Source organism: Suncus etruscus, chromosome X (assembly GCF_024139225.1).
Source record: "Suncus etruscus isolate mSunEtr1 chromosome X, mSunEtr1.pri.cur, whole genome shotgun sequence".
NCBI classification, from domain to species: Eukaryota; Metazoa; Chordata; class Mammalia; order Eulipotyphla; family Soricidae; genus Suncus; species Suncus etruscus.
Window position 1 is genome coordinate 17,235,193 of NC_064868.1, and position 22,531 is coordinate 17,257,723.

The following is a 22,531-nucleotide window of genomic DNA, read 5'->3' on the forward strand; positions in this document are numbered from 1 at the left end:
CGGGAAGCACTTGGCCAGTATATCGGGAATCTGGCAGTTCAGCATGGACTGATTCTGCTCACTCATGGGAGATAATGACAAGAGAAATCCACCACACTCTAGGGCAGCTCTAGATAAAAGTTAGTACAGACTGGGTCTGGATAGATAGCACAGTAGGAAGAATGCTTGCCTTGCATGCATTGACCTGGGTTCAATCCCCAGCATCCAACAAGGTCTCTGGAGCACCACCAGGAGTGATCCCTGAGTGAAGAGGCAGGAGTGAGACCTGAACATTACTGGATGTGGCCAAAAGAAAAAATACCTCAACACTGGAGGTGAATCAGATACCAGCACCCTTTGGAAGAGGCCCTGGCATGCGGGAGGCCCAGGTTTAATCCCTGGCACCATGTTGTCCCGTGAGCACTGCCAGGAGAATCAGGTGAGCAGCCCCCAAAAACAACCAGATCTGGCCCCCCAAAAAAGAAAATTGCTCCCCAGTCCTCTTCTATATAGAAGGGTCCCACTTGAGACCAACTGATCTTGGTTCCTTCATGGAGTCCAGAAGGTGGAGCAGGTATGTGGATGCCTGCCAAGCCCACAGATGAAAGTGAGTGGTCTGTCCTTCCTTCCAGCAGGCCAGCGGTATTAGATGCTGGTGGATATTCTAGAATCACTACAATTGTCCCCAACTCGACCCTCTGCTAATGGCCCAAAGAATCAGCAGTACAATGCTCTAAACTCGGGAATGCCTTCCTTGGAAGACCAAGGAAATGGGCTGTTCTCACTCAGGGTCCAGGCTGGCTCTTCACTGGGGCTGTTCATTCCATGTAATTCCAGAAATACTGTTTGAGTAGCCCCACTGGGAACTAAGAGTACAATGCAAGGCAGAGATGCCAGGCCAAGGAAGTGCATATGCAACACTCACCTGCCTAACAGTGTCCTAACAGTGTCCCTTCCGCTCAGAGACCAACCTCCCGATGTATTGCCCTTGATGCCATAAACCAACTCCCTCTGCTGCATAAGCAGCCAGTGCAAGAGGGATTCCCCACTTCCATGCCAGAGACAGTCAGACCTGGAAAGGTTGACTTGTCCTGAGCAGCCAGTAAGCAGCCCCTATGTGCACTGCACAACACATCTTTTTCCAGAAAACCACACTGAACAAACATAGCAGAGGACCCATTACTGACAAAGATACCCATGGTGAAAGTAAAGAAGCAGGATCTATGGCTGCCCAGACCCCAGGGGGCCTCAGTATGGCAGACATGGTGTCTGGGGAACGGACGTTGGCAGTCTCAGAGCGGTCCTCAGAAAAACTGGGCCAGGAGACCACCCCATCAACCCTCGAGGGAAAAGGCACCAGATCCTTCACAGTGGAAATTCAGGGCTAATGCCAGAGAAGCACAAAGCCAGGCCGCATGTAACCACCTTCACTCTGCCAAAGGAGTTGCAGTTAGTGTCTAGGGGTGCGTGTAGGGATTGGGCACCCTCACCTGATTCAGTCAGCACCCCCAATCTGCCATGTCCCCCTTCTGTTCCCTCGGAAGTTTGTGTTTGCAAGAATGGAAAAGGAAAGGTTAAAGGTGTGAGGGCCAGGAGCTGGAGCGATAGCACAGTGGGAAGGACATTTGCCTTGCATACAGCCAGCCCGGGTTCAGTGTCTGGCATTCCATAGGGTCTCCTGAGTCAGCCAGGAGGAATTCCTGAGCTTACAGCCAGAAGTAACCCCTGAGAACTGCCAAGTATGGCCCAAAATGTTTAAAAAAGTAAGTGTGAGGGGCAGACAGATATGATCACAGAACTGTGGGAATACACAGGGGTCAAGACAGCCTTCCTCAAAGCCTCTGGGACCAACAGCAGAACACTGGAAACTTCAGAACAGAGATAACATTGATAACATGAGGCACAGGAAATTTGGGGTGAGGCAACATGGGACAAACTTCCTGGTTGCAGGACAGCTCCGCAGGCATCCTAAAGTTCACTACTGAGCACCAGAGTGAACAGCTCCAGACCTATTGTCATGCTCAGGGCCTGCTACATGCATAAAGCTCTAGACCTTCCCCGCTTCCACAAGAGCTTCCAGAGGGGATGGCAGCAGAGCCTTAAGAGAAATGCAAATTCAAATTCTCCTCAGATACTAACGCTCACCCGTGAGACTGGCAGGAAGGCAAGAGCCTGCCAGCATGTGTTGGCAGGGCCCTTGGTGGCGGCATGCAGCATGGGAATCACAGGACCTAAGCACTGCCCTCAGAGCAGCAAAGCTACTAGAGGGCTCCTCCTGTGATGGTGAAATGCCTCAGCTCATGAATAACCAGCTAAGAAAGAGAGAACCCAAGCTTGGGAAAGGGATGCAGGAGACAGGCGCGACGCCACTCACAGGCAGTAGAAGCACTATCAGGAAAATTCTAGGGACAAAAAATTCAACTCTTCAACCGATCAGCTGTTGGAGTGGTGTAGAGAAAGAGGGGAGTAACAGAGAGCAATAAACATAGTGCCCCAATGCTCATGGAATCTGGATCCAGATCAACCAGAGAAACAAGAAAACTTCGTGGGGTGAAGCTTTCCAGAGAAATCCAGGACTCCAGGAGAGATGTTCATCGCTTCAACATGACTCCAGGCTTTGCTTCAGTGAAACAAAATGAGTTGAGGGTGCTGGGGGGGGGGGAATGGGGTAGGGGAATAGTCAAATGCAAATGGGCTGCTGTGTGGGGTGGGGGCCAAGGGGGCTCCTGTGTTCCCCCTTTTGGCTGTTTGACAATTGCCAATATTATGAGTTTCTGTGTCAGCCATGGGCGCAGACTCATTCTATCACGAACCCGAGACTGTGTGCGTGGCCAGTTCCTCCTCTCCAGAAATTCACAACATGCATAGGCCTCCAAAAATACAAAAGGCCCTTTTTACCTCACTTGGATCAGAGCATAATGATGGATTTCCTTGCTAGCCAGGAGGTTCACCAAGATAAACAAGTGAGGCCTACAACATTATATGCAGCCAAACTCCGGTGAGGTGCTCTGAAAAAGAATCCAGCAGATATTCTGGGAAGGAAGAAAGGCATCTGACCTAACTCAGTGCCCATCAGGATCTCTGGGCCGGCTGCTTTATGCATTACCTGCTGTGCTGCAAGAAGTCAGGACAATGGGGCCAAACCAATCTTCAAGGCTCACAAAAAAGGTTTGCCAAAGAGTCTGTTCAATTTGGCATGAGTCGACAAAAATGGAAAAAGCCCATTGCTAAAACCAGAACTTTAAGGAGCTTCCAGCTCAAGTGCAGCTGGTTTAGCCCACAGGGACGTTCCGGTGCCTTTTGCCTTGGAAACAAACACACACACACATGCCTGGCCCGATCACCTGGCAGGAGCACCACAGCGCTCTCTCCAACCTGGGCGGCCAGGACAGTCCATCAACACAGACTATGGGAAATGCTGCCTTGGGGAGGGCACTAGGCCTTGCACAGGGCCAACCTGGGTTCTATCCCAGGTATCCCATAGAGTCCTCCAACACCACAGGAGGGATCCCTGAGCACACAGCCAGGACTAAGCCCAGAGCCTCGCTGGGTGTGAGGCCAAAACAGTAAATAAATAAATTTAAAAAATCAATCCAAGCTGCCTAGCTCTGCCAAGCTGGAACAACTCCTTCAGGATGAAGGGCAGGTCCAGAAACTTCATCAGGGTCCCTCCCCAGCCTCCTGCGGAGAGGGTGAGGTCCCCACAGACTGGCAGGGGCAGAATAACTGTGGCTACAACTGTGGCATGTGGGCGGTAAGGAAAGGAGCAGGCAACCCAGCTAGCTGTGTGCCTGAAGTGCCCCCCATGGCACAGGCACACTCTCTCCCAAAGCCACCTTCTGCCTCTTTTGCCAACACCCCTGGAGACACTTGTGCCCCCTTTTCCTAATCTTGACCTGACTTGGACTATAAGAAATGATTCTCTGTCCTTGTAAGGCTTTGCTCCATCACCTCAACACCTGGCACATCGTATTTTCTAGCATGTTCAATCATCAGCTGTCCCACCTGGCAAAGCTGTCTCCATATCAGGACATGCAGCACCCCCTGAGAATCTTCCCTTGGTGCAGGTGGGGTTCCCCTACAAGAAACTACCCTACTCTGAGAGGTAGAGGCTGTGCCAGCTCACTGACTGCCCTCAGAAAGCAGGGGGCATTGGAGTCTGGGTCCCCAGAGATGGGCACCTCAGATTTGCTATGGAACCTCCAGATAGGCTTAGGGGATGCATCAGTGGTGATGCAGGCCTTGCCTGGGTAAGGTCCCAGGTTTGATCCTCAGTAAGGAAGATAAAAAAAGAAAACAAGGGAGCCATAGTGCAGTGGGGAAGGCATTTCAATGCTTCGATTCCCAGCATCCCACAGGGTCCCTAAGACAGGCAGGAGTGATCTCGAATGCTGAGACCAGGAGGAAGCCCTAAGCATCACCAGGTATGGCCCAAAAGCCAAATTGATGATGATGATGATGATGATGATGATGATGATGATGATGATGATAAAATAATGAACCACCTATGAAGCAGAGGAGAGTCTCACTACAGAGATCCATTAGGCCCCAAATGTCAGTAAGAATCATGTGGGAAAAGTCTACACCAGCCCCAAGCATTTTGGAGGTGGTAATGGGGAGGAAGAACTAGGATACAGGTGCCATGCATTTCCCTAAGTTACAATGAAACAATGGAACTTTTTATTTCTTTTTGTCGGGGGCGGGGGCAAACCCAGCCATGTTCAGGTCTGACTTTGTGCTTAGGGACCATTCCCAGCGAGCTCAGGGGACCCTACATGGCGCCGTGAGGTGAACCCAGGTCAGCCTTCCCAGCTGTACTCTCACTCGGGCCCTAAAACGGAACTCTTAGGATCAAAACTGGAGAAACTGCAAATAGCACAACTGGAATTGTCATTTTGGTGGCCGTGTGTATCTTGGGCAGCTCTTGAGAATGTACAGAAATACAAAATACAGGTCTTGTTTCCCAAGCATTTCCACTTAGAGGATGATGAGACGCTGAGGTACTCACTCTTGTAGGGTCTCCACCCCCTTTTCCTTGTACTGAAGTTCTTGCTTCATCTGGGTCAGCTCTCGTTTTAATCTGGAAAGCTAAAGACAAATTACATGGTTTCTCCAGTTGTTTTAGAGGAGCTCCAATCCACAGAAGTCCACTCTCCCCCTTGGACTCCATGGGGTGCGTCTGGCTTAGGAGCAAGAATTGGGGTCCCTCACAGCTACGCTGGCCCCCTGGAGGAAGTGGCAATGATGCACTTTTCCCGAACTTGTTGAATCCCTCATTCTAGGGCACAAAGGGTGGGGCTGTCGTTTCTTCCTTGTGTCCCCTCGGAACTCGGGGACTGGGCAGCCCTGTAGCTGAAACCTGCTCCACACTGCACACTAGCATGTTCAGCACCAGGATTCAAACTCTCTCTGCACACCCGTGCATTTCTCCGAAACAAGAATTGCTGCCCTAAAGATCCCATCTGGCAAGAGAACAGTGCCAGATGTCTCCCCTGCTTTGGTACAGGCACTATAAAACAGGCCCCTTCCCAGGCTGGGGATTGGGGCAGCGCACATGGGTGAAAGGTGGTGGCACAGGAGAAGGACCATGTGCCTGAGCTTCTAAGGACATCAAAGAACCTTTCTAAGATGCACTTGGAGGCGGGGTCTGTAGTGCCAAATGATGGAAGGTTGGAACATGAAACTGGGGCCCTTCCCACTGGCAAGGGGCACCCATGCAGACAAGGATAAGGTCCTATGAGAGCAAAAATTCAAGCCTGGGCTACCTTCTAATGAACTCAGATAAATGAGGTCCCCGAAAAATGCTCCGGCACGGAAAGACCCCCTACTCACCCGGTCCCGGCGACTTGCAATTTCTGCCTTGATTTGGTGAGGGTCATACTTCGTGTTTGCCGAGTATCCCGAGAAGGCTGAACACAAGGGAGGAGGAGGGGGCAGGGAAAGTTTATTTTAGAAGAAATTCTTGACAATAAACACAGAGAGCAGAACTCTTACAACAATCGCGCTAAATGCTGGGTGGCTGAGGAAGAACATTCCCGTTTCACAACCTCAGAGCTGGATGCTGGAGCTCTGTCTGAGCCCATCGGCGAGATCCTGCAATCCGAGCTACCTGGCTGGGCTAACTCAGAATCTTTCCTCTGAGGGTGAAGCCAGCCAGCTTCAGCACACATGTACACATAGACACTCACATGATCTGACGGTCTGGGAAAAGGCTCCTCCTGTGAACATAGGGCGTGACTGTGAATCCACTATTACCCGCTTTAAAAACACATGCGCCTGTGAACCCGCTGAGAAGAGCCACATGGCACTAGTTACACTCAGTGGTTCAGTACAAAGATCTTGTTCTCATTTGAGTTTTCTGTTTGTTTGTTTGTTTGGGGGCCACATCCAGTGATGCTCAGTGGTTGCTCCTGGCTCTGCACTCAGGAATCACTCCTGCTGGTGTTCAGGCCCTTATGGGATGCTAAGGATTGAACCCTGGTCAGTCACCTGCAAGACAAACACTCTCCCCGCTGTGCTATGTCACTCAGGCCCCAAAGAGCTTACTCTTAAATTCCACATATTCAGAGCCTCCAGGTGAGTGATTTTTGACCAGGAGACAAAGGGGCAGAGATTTGCGCAGTGAACAAGCTGGCTCTGGGAGAGTGTCCAAAGTCGTGGCCTTGCAAAAAAAAGCCTTTCCCTTCAGAGTAGCTTGAAGCACCCAGATTGGAGTAAGGCTCCTGGGTTGGATTCTAAGTGTGGCTTCATAGCTCCCTGTTTGCCGGAGCCAGGCAGCAGCACACGTGCTCTGCACCCTTTTCGAGGGCACCAGGCTTTGCCAGGCCCCTTGCCAGGCCTGCACATGCACAAGAGTACCTTTCTCGCTGCAGCCAGAGCCCTTACTCGGGCTTCCTTTTAGCAGTCAGGCTGGCTTTTTTTTTATTTGTTTCTGGATACTTCTTTCTCTGTCTTAAAGCTGTGTACTACAGGCTGCTGCCATCTCTTTGTCCATACAATGACTCACCCGCACAGGTGTCCCCTGCCTCCCAGTCACGTTCCTTCATTCCGTTCCGGCTTAGATACACCACCCCCCATCTGCAGCGCTCAGAGGCTTGGTAGGATTCTTTGATCTGGAGATGGAATGGGGGTGGGTCCTTGCTCAGAGAAGCGCTAGGCCCTGGAAATTAGTTCCCCATCATCCTATAATTTTTCTGTTAGGATCTATGTGCTCAAAACTATCGGGGAGCTCTACCGGGGGAGTCCTGACTGCCTTGAGCAGAAGTACATCTAAAGTTCATCTGCAAAAGCGCTTCAAGCCCTAAGTCGGGCAGAATTCCAACAGGGGGGGAAACTATCTGTGTCTCCCAGCTTTATCTCAAATCTCATATTTTAAATTACAATCTTTTGAGACATCAGCCAAAAACGTTAGAAAAAAAACCAGATTCTTTTCTCACGCTCTATTGTCCGAGGCAGTCAGGGCTGGCCTGCCTGGCTCTTGGGCTTCAGACAAACCAGCAAGGTGGGCGTCACCTGAAATGCAGAGGAACTTGGGGGTGCCTCAACCTGAGTTTAAGGAGCTTCCATGTGGGGCCAAGAGAGAAGGCAGAAGAGCTCAGGCAGTGTCTGTAGAGATTCGATCCTTCGATAGGAGACACCAGCTGGCCTGCAAACTGCAGAGCTAGATGGTGCTGCTTGGCTCTGTGCACCACACCCCATTGCGAGGGACCCACCTTTCCTCCAGTCCTGATAGAACCCACCAGAGACCACCATAAAGTCACCTATGGGAAAAGCTGAGACATGAGGAATGAGCTTTCTGGGAACTTTTCTGTCACAGGTAAAGTTGACCCAAATCATCAAATAAGTAGTCTCACATTGGCATCATCTCAAGTGCCTTCATTCTGGGCCTAAAATGATGACCTTCTCAAACCTGAGGTGCTAAACATAACAAAAATAATGACCTGTTAGAACCTGGGGCTCTGAGCCCCTTCTCTGCAAATGCTAAAGAGTGCTCTGAGCATGGGCTTTGGCTACCATAGTTCAGATTATACCAACATGCTCTTGGTTCTTTTTGCCTGCCAGGAAGTGTAGCAGAACCCATTTCTGGAGTTGGTGCTCAGGGCCCCAATTTTAATGGATTACTTCTCACAGCACTTGGCAATCAGAAATAACTCCGGTGCTTACGGAGTCAGCACCAGCCTGCCATCGCCTTCCATTGTCAAGGACCTCATATGGAGCAAAGGGCACTCCTAGGTCCAGCCAGATTGGCCTGCATTGGGGCCCCTAGAACTGCGTGGGCAAGTTTGGGGGTCTCCGAGCTATCCACTCCGGAGCCCAGGCTGGAAATCGGATTGCTCTGACATGCTCACTTACACACAGGCCTCCTCTGAGAACCTGCAACACCCAGTCAAGACCGGGACCATGTCTCCAAATCCATCCTCTGGCCACACTGCCTGCCACCCCCACCTCGAGCCAAGGGTCTGAAAGCCTAAGACAATGCCTCTGACTGAAAGTCCCCCACTGGGTGCTAACTACTAGTCACAAATCTACATGGAGTGGGAGTTGGGGAGGGGAGACACACATCTAGGCCAACAGAAGCCAGCATGATACTTTGTCTCAAGGCACCTTACGCCAAGGGCTTCTCACAGTCAGTCAGGGATTTCCTCCAGAGGTCACAGAAAACACTGTGGAGGGACCAGGCTGGGGTTTTCCCCTAACAAGTAGACAGGTGAGCTATGCTTCAGGACTCCATGCTGAGTCTGGCCTGTGAGGAGCAGAGGAGCTGCAGGGTCCCTTTTCCTCCAGCAGGCTCCAACTTGCCTGCCGGAAGGAGAACAAAAGGCCGAGTGCCAGGCCTGTGGCCCTTATCCTAACCAAGATAGGAGATGAGAAAGCCTGGAGCAGGCAGCCAATGGGAGGCCATGTCAGCAGGATGGGCTGGGAGCCTCAGAAGGAATGTTGGCAGGACTGATGACTGATAAGGTCAAGGCCTCACCACCTACCCCAAGAATTCAGGGTGGGTCAGCTTTCTCAGGGGAGATAAGGCTGCCTCATTCCCAGCCACCCACAGGCTCTTCGGGTAGCCCCTCCTAGGCCCAGGCCTGCTGCTGGAAGAAGGGCCATCTACAAGAATGAACCCACCTTTGGGAATGACCAAAAGCTTGGGGAAAAGGCTGGGCCCACCCCCGGGGTCAATTCAATCTGCAAAGATGCTGAAAAAAAAAACCACCATTAGGAGATTCTCACTTGCAACCAGGATTGAGAATCATGGTGTAGACCAGGGACTAGGAAATCTCAGCAAAGGCGCAGGGTCAGAGAGATAGCCCAAGGGTGAAGGTACCGACTTTGCACAAGATGGCACTAGTTCTTTTGCAATGGGATCCCCTGAGTCTCTTCAGGGGTGATCCCTGAGAAGTTAGGAGTAAGTCTGGAGCACCACTGTGTGTGGCACAACCCCCAACTCCTACAAAAACAAACAATAGCAAAAACCCAAAGGTATTTTCCACAGTGAGCCACATGCTCTATTAACTGTCCATGTGGCTGTTGTAACTATGTTCCAATAAATCTTTATTTACAAGCATCCAGAATGCATAGAGGGGTGCTGTGGTGGGCCGAGCATCTGCCTTGTAAGTGGCAGACCTGGGCTCGATCCCCAGCAACCCATATATTCCCATAATCCTCACCAGGAGTAATTCCTCAGAGCAGAGAGTCAGGCGTGAACCCATAGCGTCAATAGGTGTGGCCCAAAACCCAAATAAAAAAATTACTAAGCAGTATACATAGTGGGTTTTAGACTTTGACTTAGCCTGTGGTAGAATGTCTTCTACAAGAGCCTTGCAAATAGCCATGGGCTTCCTCTGGATGAGTCAGGAGGCCCAACTCCTGCAGGAAGCATGAAAGAGCAGCTTAAGGAGAAAAAAATTCGGAACCCAAATGTACTGAGTGTTTAAACACAGAAGAATGAAGGGCATAGTGGAGGCAAGAAAGCAGACACTTGCGTTCTGCATGAGGAGCCAGCTTGGAGCGCAGGCACCACATGGTCCCCCAACACCGTGGGGTGCCCTCCCCCCCAAAAGAGAGTAAAACCCACGTGCAAAGTGGAGCTGCTGGGAGTGGTCCTAAGCAGTGTTCCACACAGGGAGAGAAAGAGAGAAAGTGGGGGAGAGTGAGAATTTCCTTCCTATGGCTTGCTCGCATCTTAAGGACCTAGGAGGTGGCTTTGATCAAGAAGAGAAAAGGGCCAGGTGGGCAGAGAACATGGTCTAGCTGCTGGAGTGTGGGCTTGAGGCAGAAGGGAGGCCCAGGTTTTCACCCCGGCACCACACCGTCTCTTGCCCACACATGGGCATTCTTAGAGAGTCAGCAGCCCAATGCTGACCCAAAGCACTCGTGCCAACACAACTTTTCAGTCTTAGTTTCTTTGGTTGGTTTGGGGACCATACTTGGCAGTGCTCAGTGGTTATTCCTGGCTCTGTGCTCAGGAATCATCCTGAAGGTGCTTGGGGGACCCTATAGCATGCTGGGGATAGAACCCAGGTGAGTCTCCTGAAAGGCAAGAGTCCTCCCTGGTGTATTATCCCTCCAGTCCTCAAATAGGCTTAGATATTTGGTTTCTAGAACTTTGGGAAACCTGTGAAGGCTGTAGCTGTGGCTCCTCCAGTACTAGAAACAGCTGCCCCAGCTCATCCTCTCTCCCCCACCACTGCCTCGTGCCCCCTACCATCAGTCCTCAATGGTCTATCATGGCCCCAACATTCCATTTGCCCCACTTGGCATTAAGGAACCTTTTCAATTTCTTGTCTTTCCTTTCTCTTGATTTGGGACTGGGAGGGGTTGGACCACATCCTGGCTCTGTGCCTGGGAGTCAGGAGGCGTTCCAACAGCGGCTGGGTGGGGGAGAAGGTGGGCTTCACTGAGGGTGGGGGGCACAGTAGAAGCCAGGGGCCACTAATCTATCTAGACGCTGTTCTGTTTCTGAGGGCCGCAGCCCCACCTTTGGTCCCCTTCCATCAGAGCAATGGCTGGTACCGTCACCTTTTCCTACATAGGTCTGGTCCCTCTGCAGGTGGCATTGGCTACGTTATATGATTCAAGCCACCAGGCTTGAAGGACCACGTGGCCAGAGTCATCATTGTGAGTCACACAACCCTAAGGTTAAAAGGCACTTGGAAGGAGCTGGGTGCAAAGTGAGGGAGAAGAACAAGCAGAGCACCTTGAAGCCAGTCCTAAACTCCATCATGCCTGGATTCCAGTCCCCAGCCCAAGGTTCTGGGGCACCTGCAGCACTTGATAAAAAGGAGCCAAATCTGGCCTCTATGACCCCCTGCACAAGTAGTCATAGATGTCATGTTTACACCAACAGATGATTGTGTCAAAGAGCCCAAGAGCCCCTAGTCCACAAAATAGCCTAGAACAGGTCCCCACACAACCCCTGTAAATAGAGGATCTAGCCCAAGGAACAACTCGCTCCAAGGTCAAGTTCTAAGAGGGCTCAGCTTCTGGCATGGTCCTTGGCTTGGCCTGGAAGAAAATAAGTTATTTGTGGAATCTCCAGAACACCAGCCACAGGGCCGCATGCACACTGCAGCTGGTAGAAGCTTAGTCCTAATATTCAACTGCTCTGTGCTAGAGTTTCTTTTCCCTGGCAAGAAACTTCCCTCCACCTGAGTCTTCCAAGTCCTTCTTCCTTTCCAGGGAGACTGCTCTGAGAGTGTCTCTGCAAACTGTAAGAACAGATAACTCAAGTCAGAGAGAGTCCAGATAACCCAGGCCAGGCTGAAAGATAATCCAGATAACCAGACCAGGCTGACAGAGTCCAGATAACACAGGCCAAAAGACAGTATAAGGGTTAAGGCAACTGCCTTGTATATGGCTATCCCTGGTTGAAACCCTAATAAGAATATGGTCCCCTGAGTACCACCAGGAGGAATCCTTTGAGCACAGAACCAGGAGTAGCCCTAAACAATGTTTGGTATGGCCCCATCCCCTACCCACCCACCAGAAAAAAGAACTATTGGAAGAAAATATTCTACAATATTTAATCACATGAAGATGCCAAAATTGTTTCAAGCTATTGAAACGACAATGGGGGCTTTGCTTGTTATTTTTGTTTTGGGGGACACACCCAAAAACTCCTGGCAGAGCTTGAGAGTCTATATGAGATGTCAAGGACTTACCCCGAATTGGTCACATGCAAGCAAATTTCCTATCCACTGTATTATCTATCTGCCCCTGCAAAATGATGCTTTTCTATGGTTCGACTTCTACCAAGTAGGGTCTGAAAATCTGCATACCCAACAACTGCTCACAAATCCAGATACAAGTCACCACCTTCAGCTTCCAGCCCAGGAAGGTCAATGAGAAACTATGTGTTCCATCTCAATCAGACATCCCACTGGCTCAAGTCCCTCATACTACATCTGTTCCCCTGAGCATTGTCAGGGTTTCTCCTGAGCACATATCAGGAATAACCCCTGAGTATTGCCATGTATGGTCCAAAATCCAAAAAAGAAACCAGTAGATTTTTCAAAAGATTGAAATCTTAGCTTTTGACCTTATCAGAATGAAATTAGAACCAAACAGTGTGATATAAAAGTCTACTAACTAGGGGCCGGAGAGATAGCATGGAGGTAGAGCATTTGCCTTGCATGCAGAAGGATGGTGGTTCGAATCCCGGCATCCCAAATGGTCCCCCGAGCTTACCAGGAGCAATTTCTGAGCGTAGAGCCAGGAGTAACCCCTGAGTGCTGTCGGGTGTGACCCAAAACACAAACAAACAAAAAAAGAATCCACTAACTTACTTTCCAAGACTCCATGGGTTCAAAAATCATGCACACACACACACAAACATACTACCTCAATCACAAAGATGTAAATAACTTGGAAGAGGCAACAATGTATGGACTACAGTGAAGGTCTAAAATCAAGGGCCTAACAATATACTTAAGTGTGAAAAGTAGAACAAATAAAAGCTGCATAAGATAGGAGGGGAACACCATAAAGGGAATAGGTGGATAAATAAATAAATAATGGACAAGAAATGAGATGCAAAGGAGAAGAAAAAAAGAAAAGCCAGTGTATCTTACAAATGAAAGTGGAACTCCACTGACTGAGAAAAAAAGCAATGACTCAGGTTTAATAGCAGGAATAAAAGAGATGACACCACTCTTCAGGACCTCCAGATATGATAAGAGGCGATCAAATTTTTTTTTGGTTTTTGGGTCACACCCGGGGTTACTCCTGGCTGTCTGTTCAGAAATAGCTCCTGGCAGGCACAGGGGACCATATGGGACACTGGGATTCGAACCAACCACCTTTGGTCCAGGATTGGCTGCTTGCAAGGCAAATGCCGCTGTGCTATCTCTCTGGGCCCGGTCAAAGTATTTTTACCAGTGCCACACTGCCATACCCTTCTCCATGTGGTATCTGGGTACTAACAAACAATAGAATAGAGGATTGGGGATTGACTCAAAGTCTAAAATTTTGACCATTTGACCTTTTCTGGGACACACCTGGAAGTACACAAGGATTACTCCTGACTCTGTGCTCAGGGCACTGGATGGGATGCTGAGGATCAAACCCTGGTCGACTGTGTACAAGGCAAGTAGCTTCCCAGTGTACTCTTTCTCCAGCCCCCTTTACAAACTTTAGACAAAATTAATTAGATTAACTCCTCCAAATACACAAACACAAAAATGATACCAAGAAGATACCTAATTTGAATACCACCATACCTATTAAAGGCTGGGATTTTACAGTTACTCAAAAATCTCACACACAGATCTCCAGGGCCAGATGGCCTTTCTGGAGAATTCTAGCAAACAGCTGATTGTTGATACCAACCACAGAGCAAGTCTTCTGCAAAGAGAAGGAGGAAAAACAGTTTTCCAAGCCATTCTAGATCAGTTTTATCCTGATCCCAGACCCGGAGGAAGAAAAGACAGCAAAGAGAGCACAAAAATCTCAGAGATAAGAAGCAACCCTCTAAAATTTAACCCTGAGCTGACCCATCACATTCTGATGGAGTTTCCACAAAGCAAACAAAACCAACAGCTAAAGAGCGAACAAGATAAGGCAGCCAGGGGAGAACAGACCACGGGACCCACATCTGCATCTTCTGGAGGCACGTGGTAATAAATATCTCACATTCCTGTGCGCCGCCAGGAGCTGCAATGAACCCCAGGTATGGCCCCGGCTTTTGCCCTTCCACCCCCCCCTCCCATCCACGTAGCTACACTGGCCTTAGCAATGACATCTAGAGTAAACATTTTGTGATGTGTCACCCCAGTTAAACGGCCTGGGACATGGCCATCAAATCACAGGTTAGGCCCTGCATGTCTTCTCTAGATTTGGGTTTTTAGGACCTCATCTAGTAGAGTACCACAGTCTTCCATGCACCCTAAGACCATTGTATTGAAGTTTTGTGTTAATGGACTGGCTCTTACAGTAATGGTGCCAAGAAGAAAAATTAAGGTCCATGGGACCCTAGAGCATGCTGATTTGCACCCAGGGACCAAGGCCTACCTCCATGGCCACCTAAAACTAGAGAGTTCCTTCGGGGCAACATCCTGTTTGCCCCAATCTAACTAATCAGACATAACTCTACCAATTCTCTGGGGCCCCAGAAAGTGGGCTCCAGAATCTTGGCCTGCCCCCACCTCAGTATCAAGCAAACCAGCTCAGCCTTTCCAGGTCGCCCCAGACTGTGTGGGGCCATTTTACACCCTAATGCACCCTACACATGGGTTCTGGGACCCCCACCTGAGTTCCAGATAAGCCTCATCATCTATTTTCTCTCTCCCCCTCAAGAGAAACTCCACGAAGGTAGAGGCTGTTCTGCCTCAGTTCCTCACCCTAGAGCCAAGCACGGGATGGGAATTTGGTGATGGCATTAAGGACAAAATGAAAAAACCCTGCCACTGGCAATGTCATACACAGACCTAGAAGGTTCGACCCTGAATGAAATGTATCTGGTGGATAAGAAAAATGCTGAAAGATTTTATTCTTACATGACAGATAGGAAACTGATAGATGAACTAAATAGAACCAAATACATGTTTAGGCTGTATAAGAAACAGGTGGTTATCAGAAGGCAGAAGGAGTCAAGGAGGGAAAAGGGGCAGAAGGACTGACTGAAGGACAGAACAAAATTTGCCCTTTGCATTTCAACACTGATTTGCTTGCTTGCTTTTCTCTTGATTTTGTTTCATTTTATTTTTGATGCCCAACCCAGCAATACTAAGAGCTTACTCCTTGCTTGACAAGGTTGGGGTGGAGGTGCCAGAGATAGAACTGGGGTGAGCCATATACTAAGCAAGCACCTCCCCTTCCTCCCGCCCATGCTAGTTCTCCTCCCCTGGTTGATTTTTAGTGAAGTCTGCCTGAGCTTAATGCAGTATTAAGAGACACATGCCTGGTGCAGCAAGGGTTAACCGCTACCCGCCTGGGGTGTCAGCCTGAGAGCTGAGGAAACAGCATTGGCCTGGCCTAGCCTGGACCCCAGCAGAGGGTCGACTTACAGCTGGCATAGGAGCGACTGTCCTCCTCACACAGCTGGTGCAGCTGCAGGTAGTCTTCCTGTGCGAGCTCGAAGCGCTGCTGCTTTATCTGGTATATCTCCTTCTTGGCATCGAGCGCCTCCTGGGCCACGACCAGGTACTCTTTCAGCATCCGCTCCTGCTCCCGCCGCCACTGTTCCCGGGGATCCTCGATCTGTGTGAGCTCTGTGACAGGAGGAGAAGAGAGGTGACTCCTGGGACCCCGGGCAGGAAAGTCCACTGTGGGCAGTGACAGAAAAAAACGCCTTCCCGGGGCCAGGAAAGCTGAGAAAAGTTGCAGCTGATCAACTGGGAGGCTCTCTAGCTGCTCCTGGGGAGGAGAGAGAGAAGAAATAGCAGAAAAAGTTGTCACCTCAGTAACAGATGATGGCAGAAATGCCCCATGCGGGCACTATTGGTTTTCCAGATGTCCCAGCCTGTGTACAGCGGTCTGCCTTACATGCTGTTTGCTGGCCTGGCCCTGCTATGTCCTGGCACCTTCTAGAACTAGGCAGGAGAGGTGGTTGCACAGTGCTGGGACTATACCAACGAACCCTAAAGTATACCTTCAGAGGGCCCTGTGATGACAAACTGTGAAGGCCGCTTCCAGTGGTGCAAAGGGTCCGTTTCCCACCTGTCTACCTCACCACATAAACCCAGCAGTATGCTCGTGGGATGTTTCAAGCAAGTTGCCCCTCTTATTTACTTTGTTCTCTGTAAGTGTTTGGGTCACACCAAATGGTGCTCAGCAATCATTCCTGGTGGGGCTCGGGAAACCCAACGCAGTATCAGGGCTTGAACCTGGGTCAGCCACATTCAAACACCTTCTACTTCCTTCCTACATCCTCCCTTTCGGCTTGTGCCATTTCTACAGACCCCCCCCCACAAAGCTTCACAGGGCCTTAAAAGCTCACATTATCCCTTGCCCTGGAGTTTAGATTCACCTGAGGCAGGATAAAGCCATTTAGAAATGCCCAGATGTTTCTGAGGTGGGTGGCAGCAGTGTTCTGTGGGAACTAAAGTACACACCAGACCTTCTGCCTGCATCTCTCAAGGACTCAGAGGTAAGCTCTGAGGGGAAGCTTTTTGAAATGGGGTCTTGGGCTTTTTCACAGAAGCTCAACAAAGACCACCTTTTGGGCTCCTGTGGGGTGGAAGAAGGGGGCAAAAGGTGGGACTCTGAGGTTCTGAGGGAGAGAGACTTCTCATTGGCAGAGCTGACAGACTTTGCCTGCCTCCCGACAGCCCAGGGGCACTCATTATTCATTTTAGGTTGCTTATGCCCAGAAGGCTGTGTAAAAAAAGCCTTCAGGGTATAATGTTCTGGGTCACTTTCCTGGATCCCTAGAGCCTCTGCATAGTGGCCAGCATAGGGAGTAGGCAAGTAACAAGTCCCCAGTGTGTTGTGAGTGTGTGTGTGTATGTGTGTGTGTGTGTGTGTGTGTGAAGGGCTGAGAGTCCAGTTTCCAAAACGGGTCCAGGCGAGCACCCAGCTATGCTGTCGACAGGAGGCAGACCAGGCAGGAAGGTTGTGAAAGGCGCTGGATGCCAACACAACTCAGTAATACCACCTGGGCCCTGGAGGGCCGCAACCTGCTGACAAAACCCAGCCTTCACGTCCAAGGTGGTGGTCACATGCATAGTAGCCCAGCTGGACAGGCCTGGTGAATGGCAGAAGCACCGTGACAGCTGCCCGGCAACACACTGACTGCTCCACGGCCTGTGAGAATGGTGTGCGGCCATTGGCCAACTACTGATCCCACTTCTCCTCTTTCTCAGTCAGACTGTCAGGTATACAATGTTCCTGCACCCAACCCTTCACCAGAGTCCTCTGATCTCCACCAATAATCCCACCCCCCTCCTCCAACCCCAGCCTGCCTCTGTGACAGAAACTTTCAGTAGACATCTCAGAGCACTGCAAGCTCCAGCTCTGATGCTGATGGGGTGTCATGCATGATAAGTTACCCCCTTCCAGCATGCTCTCCTTCTCTGGGATGACTCCACCACTGTCCTACTTACTCTTCCCTGTCCTATCCCCCTGCCCCTCGGCATGTAGCATGCTTGCTCCTGAGGACCAGTTCTCCTACTCTTCAATGCTGCTGCTTTTGGGTTTTGCGATTCCCCAACTATGTGTGTTTAGATGCCACAGATAACAGAGATCATTGTGTCTGTTTCCCTCTGACTCACTTCAATCTGTACTACCCATTCCAGACCCAGCCATGGAGCAGCAAATGGCCTGAGTTTGCCTCTCCTTAGCACAGGCCCTATCTAAGGGGAGAACTACAGAGAAGTTCAGGCTGGGTGCCACGGTATCAGAACACCCCCTCACACTCACTCAAACACTCATACACTCATACACACTCACATACTCATACACACATACTCACACACATACACACACTTACTCATTCACACATGAGTAAGGAAGAAGCTGGAAGAGGCAGGCCAGGAACGAGCAGAGCACACACAGCACACTTAAGCCATGGGGTGGGGGGTGCTAGGTGAACCCCAGATCCTTTGTGATCCAGCCAGAGAGGCTGACAGTGACACCAATACTGAGGAAAGCTGCCTGTCGCCATAGCCAGGCCGGTAATGACACCAAGTGCCCCAAGATGTCAAACCATCCCTATTAGGAGCCAGAATGGTCTATCCAGAGACAGGACAGTGATATACTTACCTTGCATGCAAACAATCCTGGTTGGATCGGTTTGATCACTAGCACCCCACAGGGTTCTCTGAGCCCCATTAGCGGTCATTTCTGAGCACAGATACAGTAGCCCCTGCACACTGCCAAGTATGGCCAAGCCCAATAAAAAGAAGAGTGACACATCAGGGAGCCATTCCTTTAGCTGAGATCTCCCTTTTCTGAGATCTAAAAGTTTTGGGGGGCTATACTTACAAGAAACACAGACCACAGATTATGCTTAGGTAACAGCTTGGGCATTTATTGTTCCAAGAACAGGAAGGCTCCACTTTGCAATACACAACCTTCTTGTTATGAGAGGTATTTTGTATGTGCAGACTGCCTGGGGATTGATGCCATCTATTAGATAGTAAACCCGTCTATTAAACACATTCCATGAAGTCCTAAGCAAGACACAAGCAAGCAAGATCCACAACTGCTTGCCTTCAGGAGACCTGCCTAATGAGCAACTTTAGCATGTTTAGAAGATCTACTTCTGTGCTGTGTTGGACAATAAAGCTTGTCACTTTGAGATCACCCCCAAAACACACACACACAGGATCACAGAACTGTGACACTCCACTTACTATTTATGTGGTCCATGTAATAAATTCCAATTTGTTTATCGTATACAGTTTCCCATCCTAAAGGAAGTTCGTCCCCGACACAATCAGCAAAAGTCAACGGCTTTGTTATTCTGCAAAACAAAATTAGGAAAGCAAAGTTCATGTCAGTGTGCCAATGTTCAATCTTCAGCATCCCATAGGGTCCCCTAAGCCTGCCAGGAATGACTTCTGAATGTCTATGGCCATACTACCCTGAACGTGCCCAATCTCGTCTGATCTCGGAAGCTAAGCAGGGTCAGGCCTAGTTAGTACTTGGATGGGACTTTTGAGCCAGAGCAGGAATAAGGCCTGATCACCACTAGATGTGGTTCCAAAACAAAACAAAAAGCTTTACTATCTCAAACAGCAACACTTTCATTACAATTCAGCTCTCTCATGCACTTGGAACACTTTCACCAAGCAGTAGGCATTAACCACAGATCATCTTCAAAGTGCCAAGCATGGTGACAATACAGTTACATTATTCAGTGAGTATCACCTACTATGACAGTTTTGAAAGGATCTATCTGTGTTCATATACAGTAGCAAACACAAGGGTCTCTTTTTATCTCCTGGGGAAAATAAGAACATACTAGCCATGGATTTCTCTGCTGAAAGTCAAGATGATCAAGAAAACATTGGTTTGGGGCCAGTGAGGTGGTGCTAGAGGTAAGGTGTCTGCCTTGCAAGCGCTAGCCAAGGAAGGACTGCAGTTGGATCCCCCGGCGTCCCATATGGTCCCCCCAAGTCAGGGGCAATTTCTGAGCGCTTAGCCAGGAGTAACCCCTGAGCATCAAACGGGTGTGGCCAAAAAAATTTATGTCTGGTTTATGCCAGACATAAAGGTAAAAGGGTTCCAGTTGGGTTTCTTGCTGTGGAAACCCCTGCCCCCACTGCACACATGTACTCTGGTCATGGAAATATCACTACCCCAACCCTCCCCCCATCTCCCTTCAAGCCCCTGGCTCCAGTAAAAGGAGGTATCACAGATGGGCAACTTCCTGAGGCCAGGATTCCTGGTGAATCTGGCATTTCCCCCAAACTGATGCATAAGAAGGCATCACGGCATTGAGCAAAGACAACTCTGATGTCAACAGTGACAAGCTAACTCAATCATCATGCCCAGTCCATGGCAAGTTCTTTCACTAAAAACATATATGTCAAGTCCTTTTGACCTCAAAAGGCCCTTAGCATTAGGACATAGGGTAGGAGGGGCATTATTCTGCCAATCAGATGGCCATGGGGAGACCACAGGGCTAGCAGTAGAGGCGATGATCATGGCCAGGAGCTGGGGCTGAACTCTTGCCACCACTGCAAAGCAGAAGTGGGCAGCAGTAGGCACGGGCAGCGAGCAGGCCCCATCTACAATTCTGAAGACACTGCTACAAACCTAGTACAAAGTGTCAAGGGGACCACTTTGGATTTGCAACTCTTATTTGGGAACCACCTCCAAATCTCAACCTAGCAGGGCAGAGGAGCCCTGATGATGCTTGGGAAACACTAACAAGGCTTAGCAGACCTACAGCACCTGCCGCTATCCTGTCTCCACGCACCTTGGGGCTTGTTTTGCTTCCAAACCAATTTGTGGCTATAATTTATGATTACTCTTTTGCTGTGCCCACCTACCTGGTTCACGGGGAGTTTCAGAGCCCACTGTGACATGGCCAACAGCTCTCTAGGGTTACTCACAGACTGGGCTGCACCCTGATGTTGTTGCTTATCCAACCTCCAAGTACATTAACCTCAGAGCTCTGAAAATATTTTATTCTCTATAAAAATACAGGGGCTGGAGAGAGAGTTGGCGGCTTGTCTTGCACAGGGTACCCAGGTGCTGACCCCAGCAGTGTACGTGGTCCCCAGAGCACCACCAGGAGTGACCCCTGAGCACAGAGCTAAGAGTCCTGAGCACCGGGGCTGGAGTTTTATAGCACAATAGTAGGGCATCTGCCTTTCATGCAGCTAATCCAGGACAGACCTCAGTTCAATCCCCGGCGTCCCATGTGGTCCCCCAAGCCAGGAGTGATTTCTGAGCTCGTAGCCAGGAGTAATCCCTGAGCGTCACTGAGTGTGACGCAAAAACAAAAAAAAATATGACCTTCAAAACTCATCATAACAATAGCAGTAAAAACAATTCAGCCAGAGCTATTTCATGGACCAAAAATAAAAACACTTATCTGGCCAATCTTTCTGTTTTTATTTTTATTTTTTGTTTTTAAGCCACACTGGCTATGCTCAGAGAGCACTTCTGGCAGGGCTCAGGGACCCTGTGGGTAGCTGGGGATCAAACCTGGACCAATCATGTGCAATGCCAGCACCTGAACCCCTGCCCTAGCTCTCTGATACCAACACAAAACTGAGAGTGACTCGTGGATGAATTGCCCTACTCCTGGGAAGCAAAGTTCACCACTCCCTACCACACACACTTCTGGAGGAAAGAGTAGAGAGAAGCTGGTTCAAGGAGTGACAGAGGGCTGGAGAGATAGCACAGTGGCATTTGCCTTGCAAGCAGCCGATCCCAGGACCTAAGGTGGTTGGTTCGAATCCTGGCATCCCATGTGGTCCCCCGTGCCTGCCAGGAGTGATTTCTGAGCAGATAGCCAGGAGTAACTCCTGAGCACCACCGGGTGTGGCCCAAAAACCAAAAAACAGGAGTAACAGAGTCTGCCTTGAGCTCAGGTGAACCCCATTTCCCCCAGAAGCACAAGACCCTTGTGCACCCCCAAAGTTTACTTGAAGCTTGAAGCTTGCTGCTTCAAAACCACCTACTGCTCTCTTCTGCCCTAGGCTGACATCTCCCAGGGGTTTCCGCTCCTCCCACCCAAGGACAAGGCACAATTTAAAAGTACATATGTCCCTTGGCAGTGCAGAAACCAGGCCAGTGGCTGATGGGAGATGGTGGGTTGGTACCAGCATGCCGAGTTCAAAGGTCACTGCCACTGCTGCCCCCTGGGAGTACTTGCAGAATTAATCACCATTTGCAGAATACCTGTTAGCTGCAAGTTGCCTGCAGTTATCTGCAAGTCCCGCCAAGCTGTAGTTAGCTGCACAGCTGCACAGCTGCAGAGGCCCAAGGCTACCAGGGCTGCCCAGGGCAGGGTTGCTGCAAGGCTCATAGAGGCCCATGGGGCCCAGCTGCTGGGTGGGGCTTTGCCCCAGGGACTGAGGTTGGGGGAGAAGGAGAGAGGGAGGGAGGGAAGGAGGGAGGGAGGAGAGAAGAGGGGGAGAAGACTAGGGGCAGGGGGAGAGAGAGCATCCTTTTTTTTTCAGTCTGAAGTCTGCTGCTGCCGATGCCAGGGGGTTTTCTGGGGGAGAGAGATAATTCACAAGCCAGAAAAGGCTGGGGGAGGCCTGTACACAAGGGTTCAAAAGATACAAAAGATAGAGGGCAGCACCTCGCTGATGAATTATCTCGGGCCCCCTATGGACCAACAGGTGCTTGCTCTGGTCACTATCCTGCCCCCCCAACTGCCCAAGGTTTTTCTTTTTATATCCAGCATGACGGGGGCATGTCCAAAGTGCATCTTCTAGGTCCAAATGTCATTACAGTGGGGGTATCCAAAGGACGTGTCCAAGTCCAACTGCCATTACCTCAATGCCCAACTGAGATGGCTGGACAGATAACATGGCAGGGCAGGGGCTTGCCTTGCATGGGGCCTACTCGAGTTCCAGCTCCAGCACCTTTTTAGGATTTCCCAAGCCCTGCCAGGAGTGATCCTCAAGCACAGAGTCAGGAGTCAGCCCTGAGCACC

General features: G+C 50.0%; 1 protein-coding gene across 1 annotated transcript in view; it reads right to left on the reverse strand.

Moving 5' to 3' along the window:
* The window catches only part of WWC3 (WWC family member 3), a 44,133-nt gene extending 25,289 nt beyond the window's left edge, over positions 1-18,844 (reverse strand). Inside the window, exons 1-4 of the mRNA XM_049766774.1 lie at positions 18,765-18,844; positions 15,477-15,680; positions 5,812-5,888; positions 4,988-5,067 (exon numbers count right to left, since the gene is read on the reverse strand). Of these exons, the coding sequence (XP_049622731.1) occupies positions 4,988-5,067; positions 5,812-5,888; positions 15,477-15,680; positions 18,765-18,780 (377 nt within the window). The 5' untranslated portion in view covers positions 18,781-18,844. The remainder of the gene's footprint in view (positions 1-4,987; positions 5,068-5,811; positions 5,889-15,476; positions 15,681-18,764) is intronic.
* Between the last annotated feature and the right edge of the window lie 3,687 nt (positions 18,845-22,531).